The following is a 13,720-nucleotide window of genomic DNA, read 5'->3' on the forward strand; positions in this document are numbered from 1 at the left end:
TTTGTTTCTATCCTGCTATCTAGCAAAGCTCTGAAGGAGGAGAAGACGGGAAGTTTTATAGATGAAGAAATGTCTCTCTTTTAAAATAAAGCTGAGAAGAAAGCTGTGGGAGTGTTGTGAACTCCTCCCCGGGAGGGTTCAGATGAGATGGAGAAGAGAACAGAAGAGTGACGATGAGATGAGTAAAGATAGGACAAGAGGAGAGGAAAGGGAGCGAAAGACAAAAAGAGAGAAGATGAGAGGGGGAGACAAAAATGAGATGTGAAAAACGAGATGAGAGGAGAAGGAGAAGAGACGAGAAGTAAAGGATCGAGGCAAAATGAGACAAGATATAGACAAGGCAAAAAGAAGAGGCGAGTCAAGAGGCAACACAACAGTATATGAAAAGAGAAGACATTAGATGAGAAAGAGCCAAAAAATGAGATGAGACGCAAAGACAAAGATAATTGAAAATTGAAAATGAGTGAAGATGAGATGAGAAGAAAACAAAAGAGATGAAAAGAGAAGGGTTGTGATGAGAAGACGAAAAAAGAAGTAACGAGAAGTGGAGATAAGAGAAAGCTGAGCTGAAATGAAAAGAGAAGAGTCCAAATGAGATGAGGCAAAGAAAAGGGCTAAAGTTAAATGAGATGAAAAGAGAAAAGATGAGATAAGATAAAAAGAGAAGGGTTGAGATGAGATGAAAAGAGAAGAGTTGAGATGTGATGAGACAAAAATGAGAGGGGTCGAGATATAAGACAGATACAGTCAAGAAGAGACGAGAAGAGGAGACGAGTAAAGATGAACAGAGAAGTGTCGAGAAGAGATGAAAATTGAAAACAAAAGTGAAGATGAGATGAGAAGAAAAGAGATGAAAAGAGAAGGGTCGAGATGAGATGAGACTAGAGAAGTAAAGCAAACAAAAGTTCAGATGAGATGAAAAAACTAGTTTTCGTCAAGACTAGTTGAGTATAGATGAGAGAAGAAGAAAAGAGAAGAGATGAGATGTGAGGAGATGAGAGATGAAAGGAAATGAGAGGAGAGCAGATGGTACAAGGAGAGGAGGTGAGGCGAGACAACTAGAGAGACGAGATGAGACAATACAATAAGAGTCCAAAACCCAGCACCAGTGTAAATCGATCTCTCATCTCCATACTGCCCCAGTATTTGTCCAACAGGTGAAATAATTCACTCATAAACAGCCCGTGAGGGTGAATCTTCTTCCATTCCTCCAGATCAATATGTAATTAGGAATTTATTTAGCTGAGCACCAATCCCATATAACCTGAACACAGACCAGCACCATCTAAGTTCATTAAAGAGACAGAGGAGTAAACGGTGAGGCCATGTAATGAGCAGTGTATGATTGTTATAACAATAATCGCTGTTTGAATGAACGTTTAAGCTTCTATACAGCAATCCTTCTGAACGTGTGCAGATATCAATGACATTTAACTGATGAACTGATGAAGTGATGAGCTGTGTTGTTGATTGCCAAAGAATTTTCATGGACTATGTTGTGACTATACTTTTCAAATGTCAGTCTAAAGAAAAGACACCATCAGGTCACTGCTTTGTGAAATGAGATCATGATCCCTCAGACTGCCACTTTATAAGGTTTTGATAGTAGTAAGAAAAGTAACAACTCAAGATAACAAAAGCCATGATGTTCAGTCATACCCAAGGTTGTTGCCACTTGCCACGCCACCTATCTTTTGCAAAAACTATGGCTATATAATTGGAATCGTATACTAGAGTCCTGCATATTATAGTATGTGAAAAAATACTCAATATGCAATGATAAATTCTGCATGACAAACATACAGTATGCTATATTATTATCACATGATATCACTGTTTGATGCATGACTTTATTAAACGTTTAATACATTATAAAATAATTAATACAAATATTAAACAATAAACAAAATATAATTTATTAAATAAGATGTGTTTAATAAATTAATGTATACATTAATTTGAATTATAATTGATAATTAAAATTTAAAAATGCATGTATTGATACATTTATAAATTAAATTAAACAAATTAAGAAATTATTTAAGAAATGAATGTATACATTAATTATAAATTATATAATAAATTGTAATTATTTAAATAAATAAATTATTTAAAAATGAATTATAAATGAATGTATAAATTAATAAATTATAATAAATTATTTATAAGTAAATATAATTTACTCTAGAATTATTTCCATCCAATTAAATAATAAAATTAAAACTTTTACACTACGTTTTTGAAAACTGTACTAATTTCCATAACCTTTTCAGGCCTGAAAATCTAAATATTATAATTCCTGTTAAAATTGCAGATGATAATTTTTTTTTCTGGTTCATTTGTCACAAGGTTTTTATTTAGCACAGTAGCTAGATTAACCAATAATCAGACGTCACCCGAACTAAATAGTCCCTCACAGTTTAGTAGACTTTGACTTGAATTTCTTCACCGATAAAATAGATAGCATCAGAAATACAATAACAAAATCAACAGCATCTTGTAATTCAGCTTCATTCATTGCACCCAAAGAAAAACTGCAGTGCTTTACAACTATAGGACAGGAAGATCTAAATAAACTTATCACTGCATCTAAACCAACAACATGTTTATTAGATCCTGTACCCACTAAATTACTGCAAGAGTTGTTACCTGTAGCAGAAGAACCGCTTCTCAATATTATTATCTTGTCGATATCTCTAGGTCACGTCCCAAAACCATTCAAGCTGGCGGTTATTAAGCCTCTTATTAAGAAACCACAACTAGATCCTAGTGAACTGGCAAATTACAGACCCATTTAAAATCTTCTGTTTAGGTCTAAAATTTTAGAAAAAGTTGTGTCTGCTCAATCGTGTTCCTTCCTGCATAAAAATGATATCTATGAAGAATTTCAGTCGGGTTTCAGGCCCCACCATAGCACAGAAACTGCACTTGTTAAAATTACAAATGACTTGCTTCTTGCGTCAGACCAAGGCTGCATCTCTTTGCTAGTTTTAATTGACCTTAGTGCTGCATTTGACACTATAGATCATGACATACTCATAGATCGATTACAAAAATATTCAAGGGCAGGGTTTAAGATGGTTTAGATCCTACCTTTCCGATGGCTATCACTTTGTCTATTTAAACGGGGAATCATCTCAATTAAATCCAGTAAAGTATGGAGTGCCACAAGGATCTGTCCTAGGCCATCTGCTATTGTCAATACACATGTTGCCCCTTGGTAATATTATTAGAAAATACGGGATTAGTTTCCATTGTTATGCTGATGATGATACTCAACTATATATTTCAACAAGACCAGACGAAACTTCTAAATGATCTAAGCTAACAGAGTGTGTTAAAAATGTAAAAGGCTGGATGACCAATAATTATCTCCTATTAAATTCAGATAAGACCGAGATATTACTTATTGGATCAAAAAACAGTACACAGAATCTCGTAGATTACAATTTGCATCTATACGGATATACTGTTACTTCCTCTACTTCCTCCTGTTCCTCTACAGTCAAAAATTTGGGTGTTATATTAGACAGCAACTCGTCTTTTCAAAATCATATTTCCCATGTTACAAAAACAGCATTCTTCCATCTTAGAAACATTGCCAAGTTACAGAACGTTACCTCTGTTTCTGATGCAGAAAAGCTAGTTCATGCATTCATGACCTCTAGACTGGACTATTGTAATGCACTGCTAGGTGGTTGTCCTGCATCTTCAATAAACAAGCTACAGGTAGTCCAAAATGCAGCGGCTAGAGTCCTTACCAGGTCAAGAAAATATGATCATATTACCCCAATTTTACAGTCTCTGCACTGGCTACCTATTAAGCAGCTACGCTAATTTTTCTCTATTACCTTCTCTGTTTCCGCCATCCCGTGATTGGCATCCCGTGTTAACTAGGAATTACACAAGCTTCAGTCTGGATCCAGCCCTTACAAAGACCTGAGATGACTGAACACCTGAGAATAGATGATGCCAACCCCCCAGAGGTCCTCAGATGATGCCAACCCTCAGACAACATACAAAACTAACAAATTTTGCATTACATGACATTACCTAAGTGCTTGATTTTTACCGTACATTTCTGCCATATGGACATCAACTTGAGATAGTCACCACTGATAAGCTATTACTAAATATAATGTAGAAACTTGAATTTTCTGTAAAGCTGCTTTGCAACGATTTGCATCATGAAAAGCGCTATACAAATAAACTTGAATTGAATTGAACATGGAAGGTCAAGTCAAGTGCACTGCATTATGGGACACAAAATCTCACACATTGTGCTCTGTGCATTCAATGCATAAGAAAATTGTCATACGGTGCACAGTATACAGTATACGTGGCAGAAAAAGTGTGCTACCCAACATATCAAGAATGTCCATGCAGGTACATCAGAGAGAGAGAGAGTGAGCGAATGCTACCTCATAGCACAGATCAAACACTGAACCCTGCTGTGAAGATCGTCTTCCTCCTGGAACGGCCGCCACAGCCATGCAAACAAGACCCAAGCCGAGATCTTACACACACACACACACACACTTTCCAAACACTCATGTATTGCATAATGTTAAATGCGCTTACACACTGCCCTTAAACACTGATCAGCACTAAGATTCCCCCACCTCCCTCTTTCTCTCTATAATGAGCTAAATCCTAAAAGCGATTATGGATCCGTTGGAATGATCTCTGCTGAGCAACTGCTGGATCACTGTTATTAAACCAGCCTTTGACATCAAAGGAGTTCAGCCAATCAGATCATCTCCAGGATTAGTGTTCTCCACGGGCCAAGGAGATTAGTCCTCCTAAATCTGACAGCAAACTTTATGCTCTCCTCCTTTTTCTGTCTCCTCCCAGTTCCACCTAACTGGCCAATGAGAGATGTCGTCTAATGCCAGACAGATGCCAGACAGATGCTGTTTGCCTTCATAGTCTAAACCAGCAGATTTAGTGCTGCCTCATATGCTCTTGCTTTGTCTATTCTCACTCATTTTTTCTCCTTTCAATCACATGGTGTGCAGCAGCTGCTGGTAATTAGAGGAACTTTGGCAAATCACACTATTCTGAACTGAGGTAAGAATAAAGAGAGACATCTCGCATACTAAGAGCAGAATAATGTTGCTCTTCAAAAAAAACTTTCTAGTGTAAAAAAAAATCCTTCAAACAAGGCAAGTACAATAAATAAATACACTGCCATTCAAAAGTTTGGGGTCAGTCTTTTTTTTTTTTTTTAAAGAAATTAATTTCTATATTTATTCAGCAAGGCCACATTAATTGATTCATTGATTAATTGCTGTACCTTTAGACTTTTTATATAAAAAAAAATGCATCACTGTTTCTACAAACATATTAAGCAGTACAACTGTTTTCAACATTGATAATAATAATAAAAGTTTAAGCACCAAATCAGCATATTAAAATGATTTCTGAGGGATCATGTGACACTGGAGACTGAAGAAATGGCTGCTGGAAATTCAGCTTTGACACAACAGGAATAATTTACATTTTAAAACATATTAAACCAGAACACAGCTATTTTAACTTGTAATAATATTTCACAATATTACTGTTTTTATTGTATTTTTGATCAAATAAATGCAGCTTTGGTGAACATAAGAAACTTCTTTCAAAAATCTTACCGATACCAAACTTTTGAATGGTAGTGAAAACATCTAATGACTGAAATGAGACTGGACCATCTTTCAGTGCTAAAAACTTCAAATCTAAATTTTCCTACAAATTTGTAACTTGTAAATATAACTTCATCACATGTATTAATAAAAAAAATGCAGTGCTTCTTTTTAAAAAAATGACTTATTATAGATTGTATAGATTGACACATTCACATAAGTCTGAGATATTTGCCTTATGCAAAATTGATGTTGTTTTAAAGACGTTTTAAATAATTATTTCTTCTTAAACCATCTGCTTTGGTGCTTTAATGATCCCAGAAAAACTATTTAAAAACCTTCAAGTGTGTGCAAAAAAAATAGAAAGACAGTGCAGTGAAGGAGAGGCTAAAAGACTAATGAAACCATTGTAGTAGGTGTCAGCAATCTCTCTCTCTCTCTGTCTGTCGCTCTATCAGATGTGGAAGGACTGACTCCATAGGGGCCGTGAGGAGTGAGAAATGAGCAAATATGAGTGTGGAGCTGGAATTAGAACGAGTGAGAGATGTTAATTTCATTAAGAGAACAGACTGTGAAAAAGCACTCGCCATGGGGAGGGAGAGAAAATGAGAGAATCTGATATATAGCATGGTATACTGAATGATTACTATATTGATATACCATGATATTTATGGTATATCTTCCTTTAAAAATATGCAGCTTAAATATTAAAAATAATATGCTACAATACAATTATAAAAATAAAATAAAAATAAAAATCATTTAAAAATATAAATAAATATTGAATACATTTGAAAAAAAAAAAAAATGTATCAAATAATTAATTTAAAAGAATACCATGTCACATGTTAAAAAAACAATGTAATAGCATGGTACATTTAGTTCTTTTTGCTAGTGAATTATTAAATACATAAGCTTGTCTGCACAGCACAGCATGGTATGTTTGAGATTCGAATGGCATCTTTATTACATGAGCTTTAATACAGCAGAAAGCCCCAGAGGACTGATGGAGGAATGTAATCCTGCCACGCTAACGGCATGCCGACGAAAAAAACAGCCCCATGCTGAACAGAGACGCACAAATACCGCTCGCTTCGCCAATTATTTGTCCCTGTCCTGTCGGGAGTCATGTAAATTACTTTAAGTGCACTTTTCCAAGGGAGGTACCCCTGCCATTATTGTAATGATGGCAGTGGAGGGTTTACACACCCCTACTGAGTCAGGACACAAGAGAGAAGACAACGGCTCAAAACCACTAAAAGATGACGAACGCAGTAATGTCGGTTGCCTGTTGTTCTGGAAACGTTAAATTCAATATTTTAAAGCATACAAGCATCTGAGGATTCAGCATTCAGTGAGACATTAACATCTGGATGCAGTTGCACTAGTCCACCACCAGAGGGCAAACGACCTCTTAAGTGCACTTTTCCAAGGGAGGTACGCCCGCCATTACTGTAATGATGGCAGCGGAGGGTTTACACACCCCTACAGAGTCAGGACGTGAGAGAGAAGACAACAGCACAAAACCACTAAGAGATGACGAACGCAGTAATGTCAGCTGCCTGTTGTTCTGGAAACGTTAGATTCAATATTTAAAAGCATACAAGCATCTGAGGATTCAGCATTCAGTGAGACATTAACATCTGGATGCAGTTGCACTAGTCCACCACCAGAGGGCAAACGACCTCTGTGCCATCCGAGCACCACTGGGCCTTTACATATGATCATTCCTAGACTTTTCACCACATGATTTAAGTTTTGGAGATTGTGGTCTTTAAATACATGACAAATAATTTGTTATTTACTATTAACTGTGTGCGTAAATATTAAGAAGGAACTTACATGTTATGCAGCACACACCAGCCACAGTGTGGATCTCCAGAGCTCAGACACTCTCCACACGTGCCATACTGCTCACAGGACTCGATCGGCACCCGTGTGACCTGCAGAACAAAGAAACAACAGACTGAGCATATTCAATAAACACAAACTCTATTAATCCATTTGATGGATATATGATACTAAAGTGACATTTAAAAATCATAGATTCCTAAGCCACTTCGTTTTGAGACTATGATGGACCAGAAGGAGGAGAGAGAAAGGTGAACAAAGTGACACAGGAACAAGATGAATCCCAGTAATTAGGAAAAAATAATACTAGTCAAATGTAAAATGATGATTTCCACTTTTATAGTGATATATAGTTAAGGAAAAAACGATGAGATGACATGGCAAATGAGAAAACAGTTTGAGAAACTGAGGTCAATTTCTTCCTGAAAGCATGATAATACACCCCAAAATGAAAATTCAGTCATCATTTACTTAAGATAAGACAGTTTCAGTTCCCACTGACTTTGATCGTCTGGACAAAAATACAATGGAAGTCAACTGGAACGGTTTAGTTACCAGCATTCTTCAGAATATCTTTATTTTGCGTTCCACTAAAAAAAGAAAGTCATACAGGTATGTAACAACATGAGCGTGAGTATATGACAACAGAATTTTCATTTTTTGGGTGAACTGTCCTTATAAGTAGAAATGGAGACACAATGCCCTTGAGAAATAATTTCCATTATATCTCCATTTCATCTCACTGCTGTCTCTGAGAAAGACCGAGATCTAATTTTCAATGATTTTTGTCTATGGCTATCCAAATGTGTATGTGTATTGAATATGTGCACTAGAACGTTTGTGTGTTCATGTGAACTCGTCTTTCCTTTGAAATGCATAATCAAAGACAAACATGACAGTGTTCAGTGGTAAAACCTGTACTGTGTGTGTGTGTGTGCTAACAGAAACAGACAGAACAGAGGAAACAGGACACAAGCAGCTGTGCTACTGTCACTAAGAGGAATAGCATCGACACAGTACTCTTTTTTGTCGCCCAGTCTTGTAATTGATAGTTACAACACACGTTTTACTTACATCAGCTACAGTATCTAAATATCTAAATGTGGATATTCTATAGACATCTATTACGTTTTTAAAAACAGCAGATTTGTAATAATATAGATTAGCTCATACCCATATACTAATAGTAATATTTCTGCACTTGTAAAATCATAATAGTATATATTATATAATAATATATCATAATACATCATATAATAATAATAATAATTGTATCATTATTATTTATAATAATGATATAATAATTGATCATTATTATTATCATCATCATCAATTATTTAACAATAACAATAATATTTACAACCAGAATGAGACTCAATTCACTGACCATTAAAAAAAGCAAACATGTCACTCCTCAAAACTCAACAAGCAGTGTGTCTCTGGCAAACAGTCTGAACATATGCTCTCTCTCACACACACACCTAGACAATCAAACACTACTGTAATACCTCAGAGATGAGAGCTAACCAGATACACACTCACAAAGGATCACTGCAACAGACTAGAGACTTGCTTTGCCTGCTGACCCACAAAGCCCCTATCCACTCCACTCGCACAGCCTTCTGCTGCCCACTTGGCATACTGGGATAGCGTCGCTGTGATGACCGGGCCACAGCTCTGTGATTTGTGCCTGTGCTTGTAATATCTCTTTTATCTATTCATGTATTTTCAGGGGTTTACTTTCATTGCCAGCGCTGGAGTCTGTGATGTCCTCCCTTGTCGCTGAGGGGATTTTTTGGGTGCACCTGCATCCTATTAACACACACAAGCAGAACAGGATAGTGTGAAGTCATTGAGGATTTGGGGAAAAATAACTTTTTTTCCCCTGCATTTTGACTAAAATGAACGGATGGTTAAATTTGGTCAGGTGTGTTACAGAGAAATAACTATGTGTATACATATATATATATATGTGTGTGTGTGTGTGTGTGTGTGTGTGTGTGTGTGTGTGTGTGTGTGTGTGTGTGTGTGTGTGTGTGTGTGTGTGTGTGTGTGTGTGTGTGTGTGTGTGTGTGTGTGTGTGTGTGTGTGTGTGTGTGTGTGTGTGTGTGTGTGTGTGTGTATTATTTATAATTAAATAAAATGCGACTTTACCTCAAGAACATGTGAGTAAATTTATTTTTAAAATATATGGTTGGACTAATTTTATTATAAAGCATCTCAAAATGTTACGCCTTGCCATTAAAATGAATTATGAAAGATGTCTTACAGAATTTAGGGTTATGTTCGTATCAGATACAAATAAAATAAAATAAAAAATAGTAAGAAAGTTTGACCAATATGACCAATGTGCCCGTTAGTATTCAGTATTTGGGCACAGCATCAAGCTTTTTGACGGTTACCGGCATTGTGTTTTCTTTATTCTGACATTCGTGACGGGGTCAAAGGGTAGGATGAAGTGAGAGACAGTTTTAAGATGGATGAGTGGGCACACAGTGTGCGTTTAGTGAGAGGGGTGGAGAAACACGCAGGGTTCCCACTGTGCGTGTGTGTGTGCTGTATGGCCGTGTTAAATGTCATTAGTGTGTGAGCGGTGGGGTCTGACGGGGGTGGCCATCCACCTGTCCCTGTGACACACAGCCACAGTGCCTCCAAAACAAAGATACGCATTCAACCTCCCGCTACCAGCGTTGTTTCCACCGACACACGGCTGTGATCGCAAAGGCATGCACAGTTGTGTTTATACATACGGTGTGACTTCATGGCAAAAACAGAGAGGTGTCCCACAAGGATCCGTCCTGTTCCCTTTTTCATTTTCACCCAGCTTCCCCTTGCTCGTTTCTCTTTATTTTTTGCTCGCTCGTTGCCCCACGACAAACAGGTGGTCAAAAGTAATGAGTCCAGCACATCAGCACTGCCGCCCAGCCTGATGACAAACAAGCCCACCAGGGGCTCCGCTCACAAAGCAACACTGGCCATACGACGCTGGTTCAACATGGCAATAAGTCTCAATGTTACACAACACTGACTTAGAGCCAGACCAACAATCCAACAACATTAGATTTCTCAGATACCAGATGATGCCGTCTTGACGTCAACGGTCACCAAATGCCGGTTCTGGAGTAACACTAACTAGATTTGCTATATTTTATGAAGAAAATGTAAGCCTGCACAAAATGCAAGGGTGTTTTTATAGTTGCCAGGGCATTACTATGCGGTTGCTAAGGTGATTTATGTTTACACAAATGAGGATTTTCATAGATGTCCCCAAATGAAGGATTTGTTTGATTTACACTTTTACACTTCTAGTCATAAATTTGACGTCAAAGTATAGTTAAGTAGGTACACACACTCACTCACTTGCACACCCACACACACACACCCACACACACACACACACACACACCCCCCCCACCCACACACACACACACACACACACAACTTTTTTTCCCCTGCATTTTGACTAAAATGAACGGATGGTTAAATTTGGTCAGGTGTGTTACAGAGAAATAACTATGTGTATACATATATATATATATGTGTGTGTGTGTGTGTGTGTGTGTGTATTATTTATAATTAAATAAAATGCGACTTTACCTCAAGAACATGTGAGTAAATTTATTTTTAAAATATATGGTTGGACTAATTTTATTATAAAGCATCTCAAAATGTTACGCCTTGCCATTAAAATGAATTATGAAAGATGTCTTACAGAATTTAGGGTTATGTTCGTATCAGATACAAATAAAATAAAATAAAAAATAGTAAGAAAGTTTGACCAATATGACCAATGTGCCCGTTAGTATTCAGTATTTGGGCACAGCATCAAGCTTTTTGACGGTTACCGGCATTGTGTTTTCTTTATTCTGACATTCGTGACGGGGTCAAAGGGTAGGATGAAGTGAGAGACAGTTTTAAGATGGATGAGTGGGCACACAGTGTGCGTTTAGTGAGAGGGGTGGAGAAACACGCAGGGTTCCCACTGTGCGTGTGTGTGTGCTGTATGGCCGTGTTAAATGTCATTAGTGTGTGAGCGGTGGGGTCTGACGGGGGTGGCCATCCACCTGTCCCTGTGACACACAGCCACAGTGCCTCCAAAACAAAGATACGCATTCAACCTCCCGCTACCAGCGTTGTTTCCACCGACACACGGCTGTGATCGCAAAGGCATGCACAGTTGTGTTTATACATACGGTGTGACTTCATGGCAAAAACAGAGAGGTGTCCCACAAGGATCCGTCCTGTTCCCTTTTTCATTTTCACCCAGCTTCCCCTTGCTCGTTTCTCTTTATTTTTTGCTCGCTCGTTGCCCCACGACAAACAGGTGGTCAAAAGTAATGAGTCCAGCACATCAGCACTGCCGCCCAGCCTGATGACAAACAAGCCCACCAGGGGCTCCGCTCACAAAGCAACACTGGCCATACGACGCTGGTTCAACATGGCAATAAGTCTCAATGTTACACAACACTGACTTAGAGCCAGACCAACAATCCAACAACATTAGATTTCTCAGATACCAGATGATGCCGTCTTGACGTCAACGGTCACCAAATGCCGGTTCTGGAGTAACACTAACTAGATTTGCTATATTTTATGAAGAAAATGTAAGCCTGCACAAAATGCAAGGGTGTTTTTATAGTTGCCAGGGCATTACTATGCGGTTGCTAAGGTGTTCTGAGTGGTTGCTGGTGCATTTTTAAGTATTTAAAAGAGCCTACCGCCAAGTCTCTTTGATATTCTGGCCCCTAGACATGGCTCGGGTTTCTTCTTGAATTCATTTTTTTCACCAATTTTATCATTAGTCAGATAAAAATCAAATGTTTAAAACTAAAGCTAAAACCACAATAACAATTTTTGTTACTTGAAATAAAATAAACTAAAACTGAAATATTTAAAAATGTAAACTTTTTTTTTTTATTTCAACAACATTTTTCCTTTTTATTTAGTTTATCTTCATTTACTAAAATAACTAAAACTGGAAGAAAAAAACCCCTATATAGACATTTTTAAAAAACAAAACAAGTCCACCTTTTGAACCCAAACCCCCAAAAATTGCAAACCAAACTAAAGTAGATACTGTTCATGAAGTGTAATTGTTGTCTAATTTGAAATAATAACTCTCCACACCACAATAACCCTAGTGTAAGCAATAGTACTAGTGATACTAACTACATTATGAAGATCTGCAACAGTGTCAAACGCTGATGGAGTGGATCAGAGGGGGGACAGCTGCACTGCAGGGTGACACAGCTGCCGCAGGTGCACGTCCACGTCTGCACACTTGGCAGGAAGATGTCAAAGGAGAAGATGGAGACAGAGAGATTGATAGAGAGACTTCCAGACAGAAAAAGTGAGATGGATAAAGGTGTTATGGGGGTTGCGGGCAGGCAACTGGAGCAGCTGTTGACCAGCACATGCTTTAGTCAGTCAACACAGTGGGAAGCACAATGAGGCCTGTTCTCCCACTGAGAGCAGCTTGTGATTGTGTGTGTGCATTTGAATGTTTTCTCATTAAAACTTGAGTTTAACTGCAGAACAGAGAAACATGGTTTTCATTTGAACCCATTTTTTGATTTATTTTACAATAGACCCAAATATAAAGCAATAAGCAAGATCATACGCTACAGCTTTTATCACAGTTGTTAGGCATGATGCAAGCTGCAGCAACAGCAATATGATAAAAGGCAGCAATGTTCAATAAATGGTTATATTTATTAATATTAATAATCACAAAAAATTTTCTGTCATGTAAAACAGCTGTTTACAGCTACCAAGCATGGTAATGTTCAAAGATCATTCTAGGTGATTATCAACATTAACTATTTAAGTCGCCTTTTCTTTCCATAATAATAAAATTTTCCATAATAATAATTTTTTGGATAACTAAAAGCCACCATACAAGTCGACAAATAAAATGTGGTGTTTAATTTATGCTGCAGTTTCTGGGTGTTTACTCAGAACTCTATTTAAGTGGCCCGTGGGCAAACTGTCTCAATGTAAATCTTAGCATTGGATTGTTTATACATTTATACAGTTTATACATAGAAATATGTGCCTACTAGTCACTAATGTTGCCATATATTTTGTCAAAAAACAAAAACACATACACACCAAATATTTTTTATATAATTCTTTAAAAATAAAATAAACAATTAATATATATCACTAGTCACTCCATATATTTTGTCAAAAAACAAAAACACATACACACCAAATATTTTTTATATAATTCTTAATTCTTT

General features: G+C 37.2%; 1 protein-coding gene across 1 annotated transcript in view; it reads right to left on the reverse strand.

Annotated features, from left to right (window-relative positions):
- plxna2 (plexin A2) overlaps positions 1-13,720 on the reverse strand; it is a 219,066-nt gene that overhangs the window by 83,921 nt on the left and 121,425 nt on the right. The window contains exon 5 of the mRNA XM_016464872.1: positions 7,470-7,570. Coding sequence (XP_016320358.1) covers positions 7,470-7,570 — 101 coding nt within the window. The remainder of the gene's footprint in view (positions 1-7,469; positions 7,571-13,720) is intronic.

This window comes from Sinocyclocheilus anshuiensis, unplaced genomic scaffold, assembly GCF_001515605.1.
Source record: "Sinocyclocheilus anshuiensis isolate Anshui unplaced genomic scaffold, SAMN03320099.WGS_v1.1 scaffold1089, whole genome shotgun sequence".
Lineage (NCBI taxonomy): Eukaryota > Metazoa > Chordata > Actinopteri > Cypriniformes > Cyprinidae > Sinocyclocheilus > Sinocyclocheilus anshuiensis.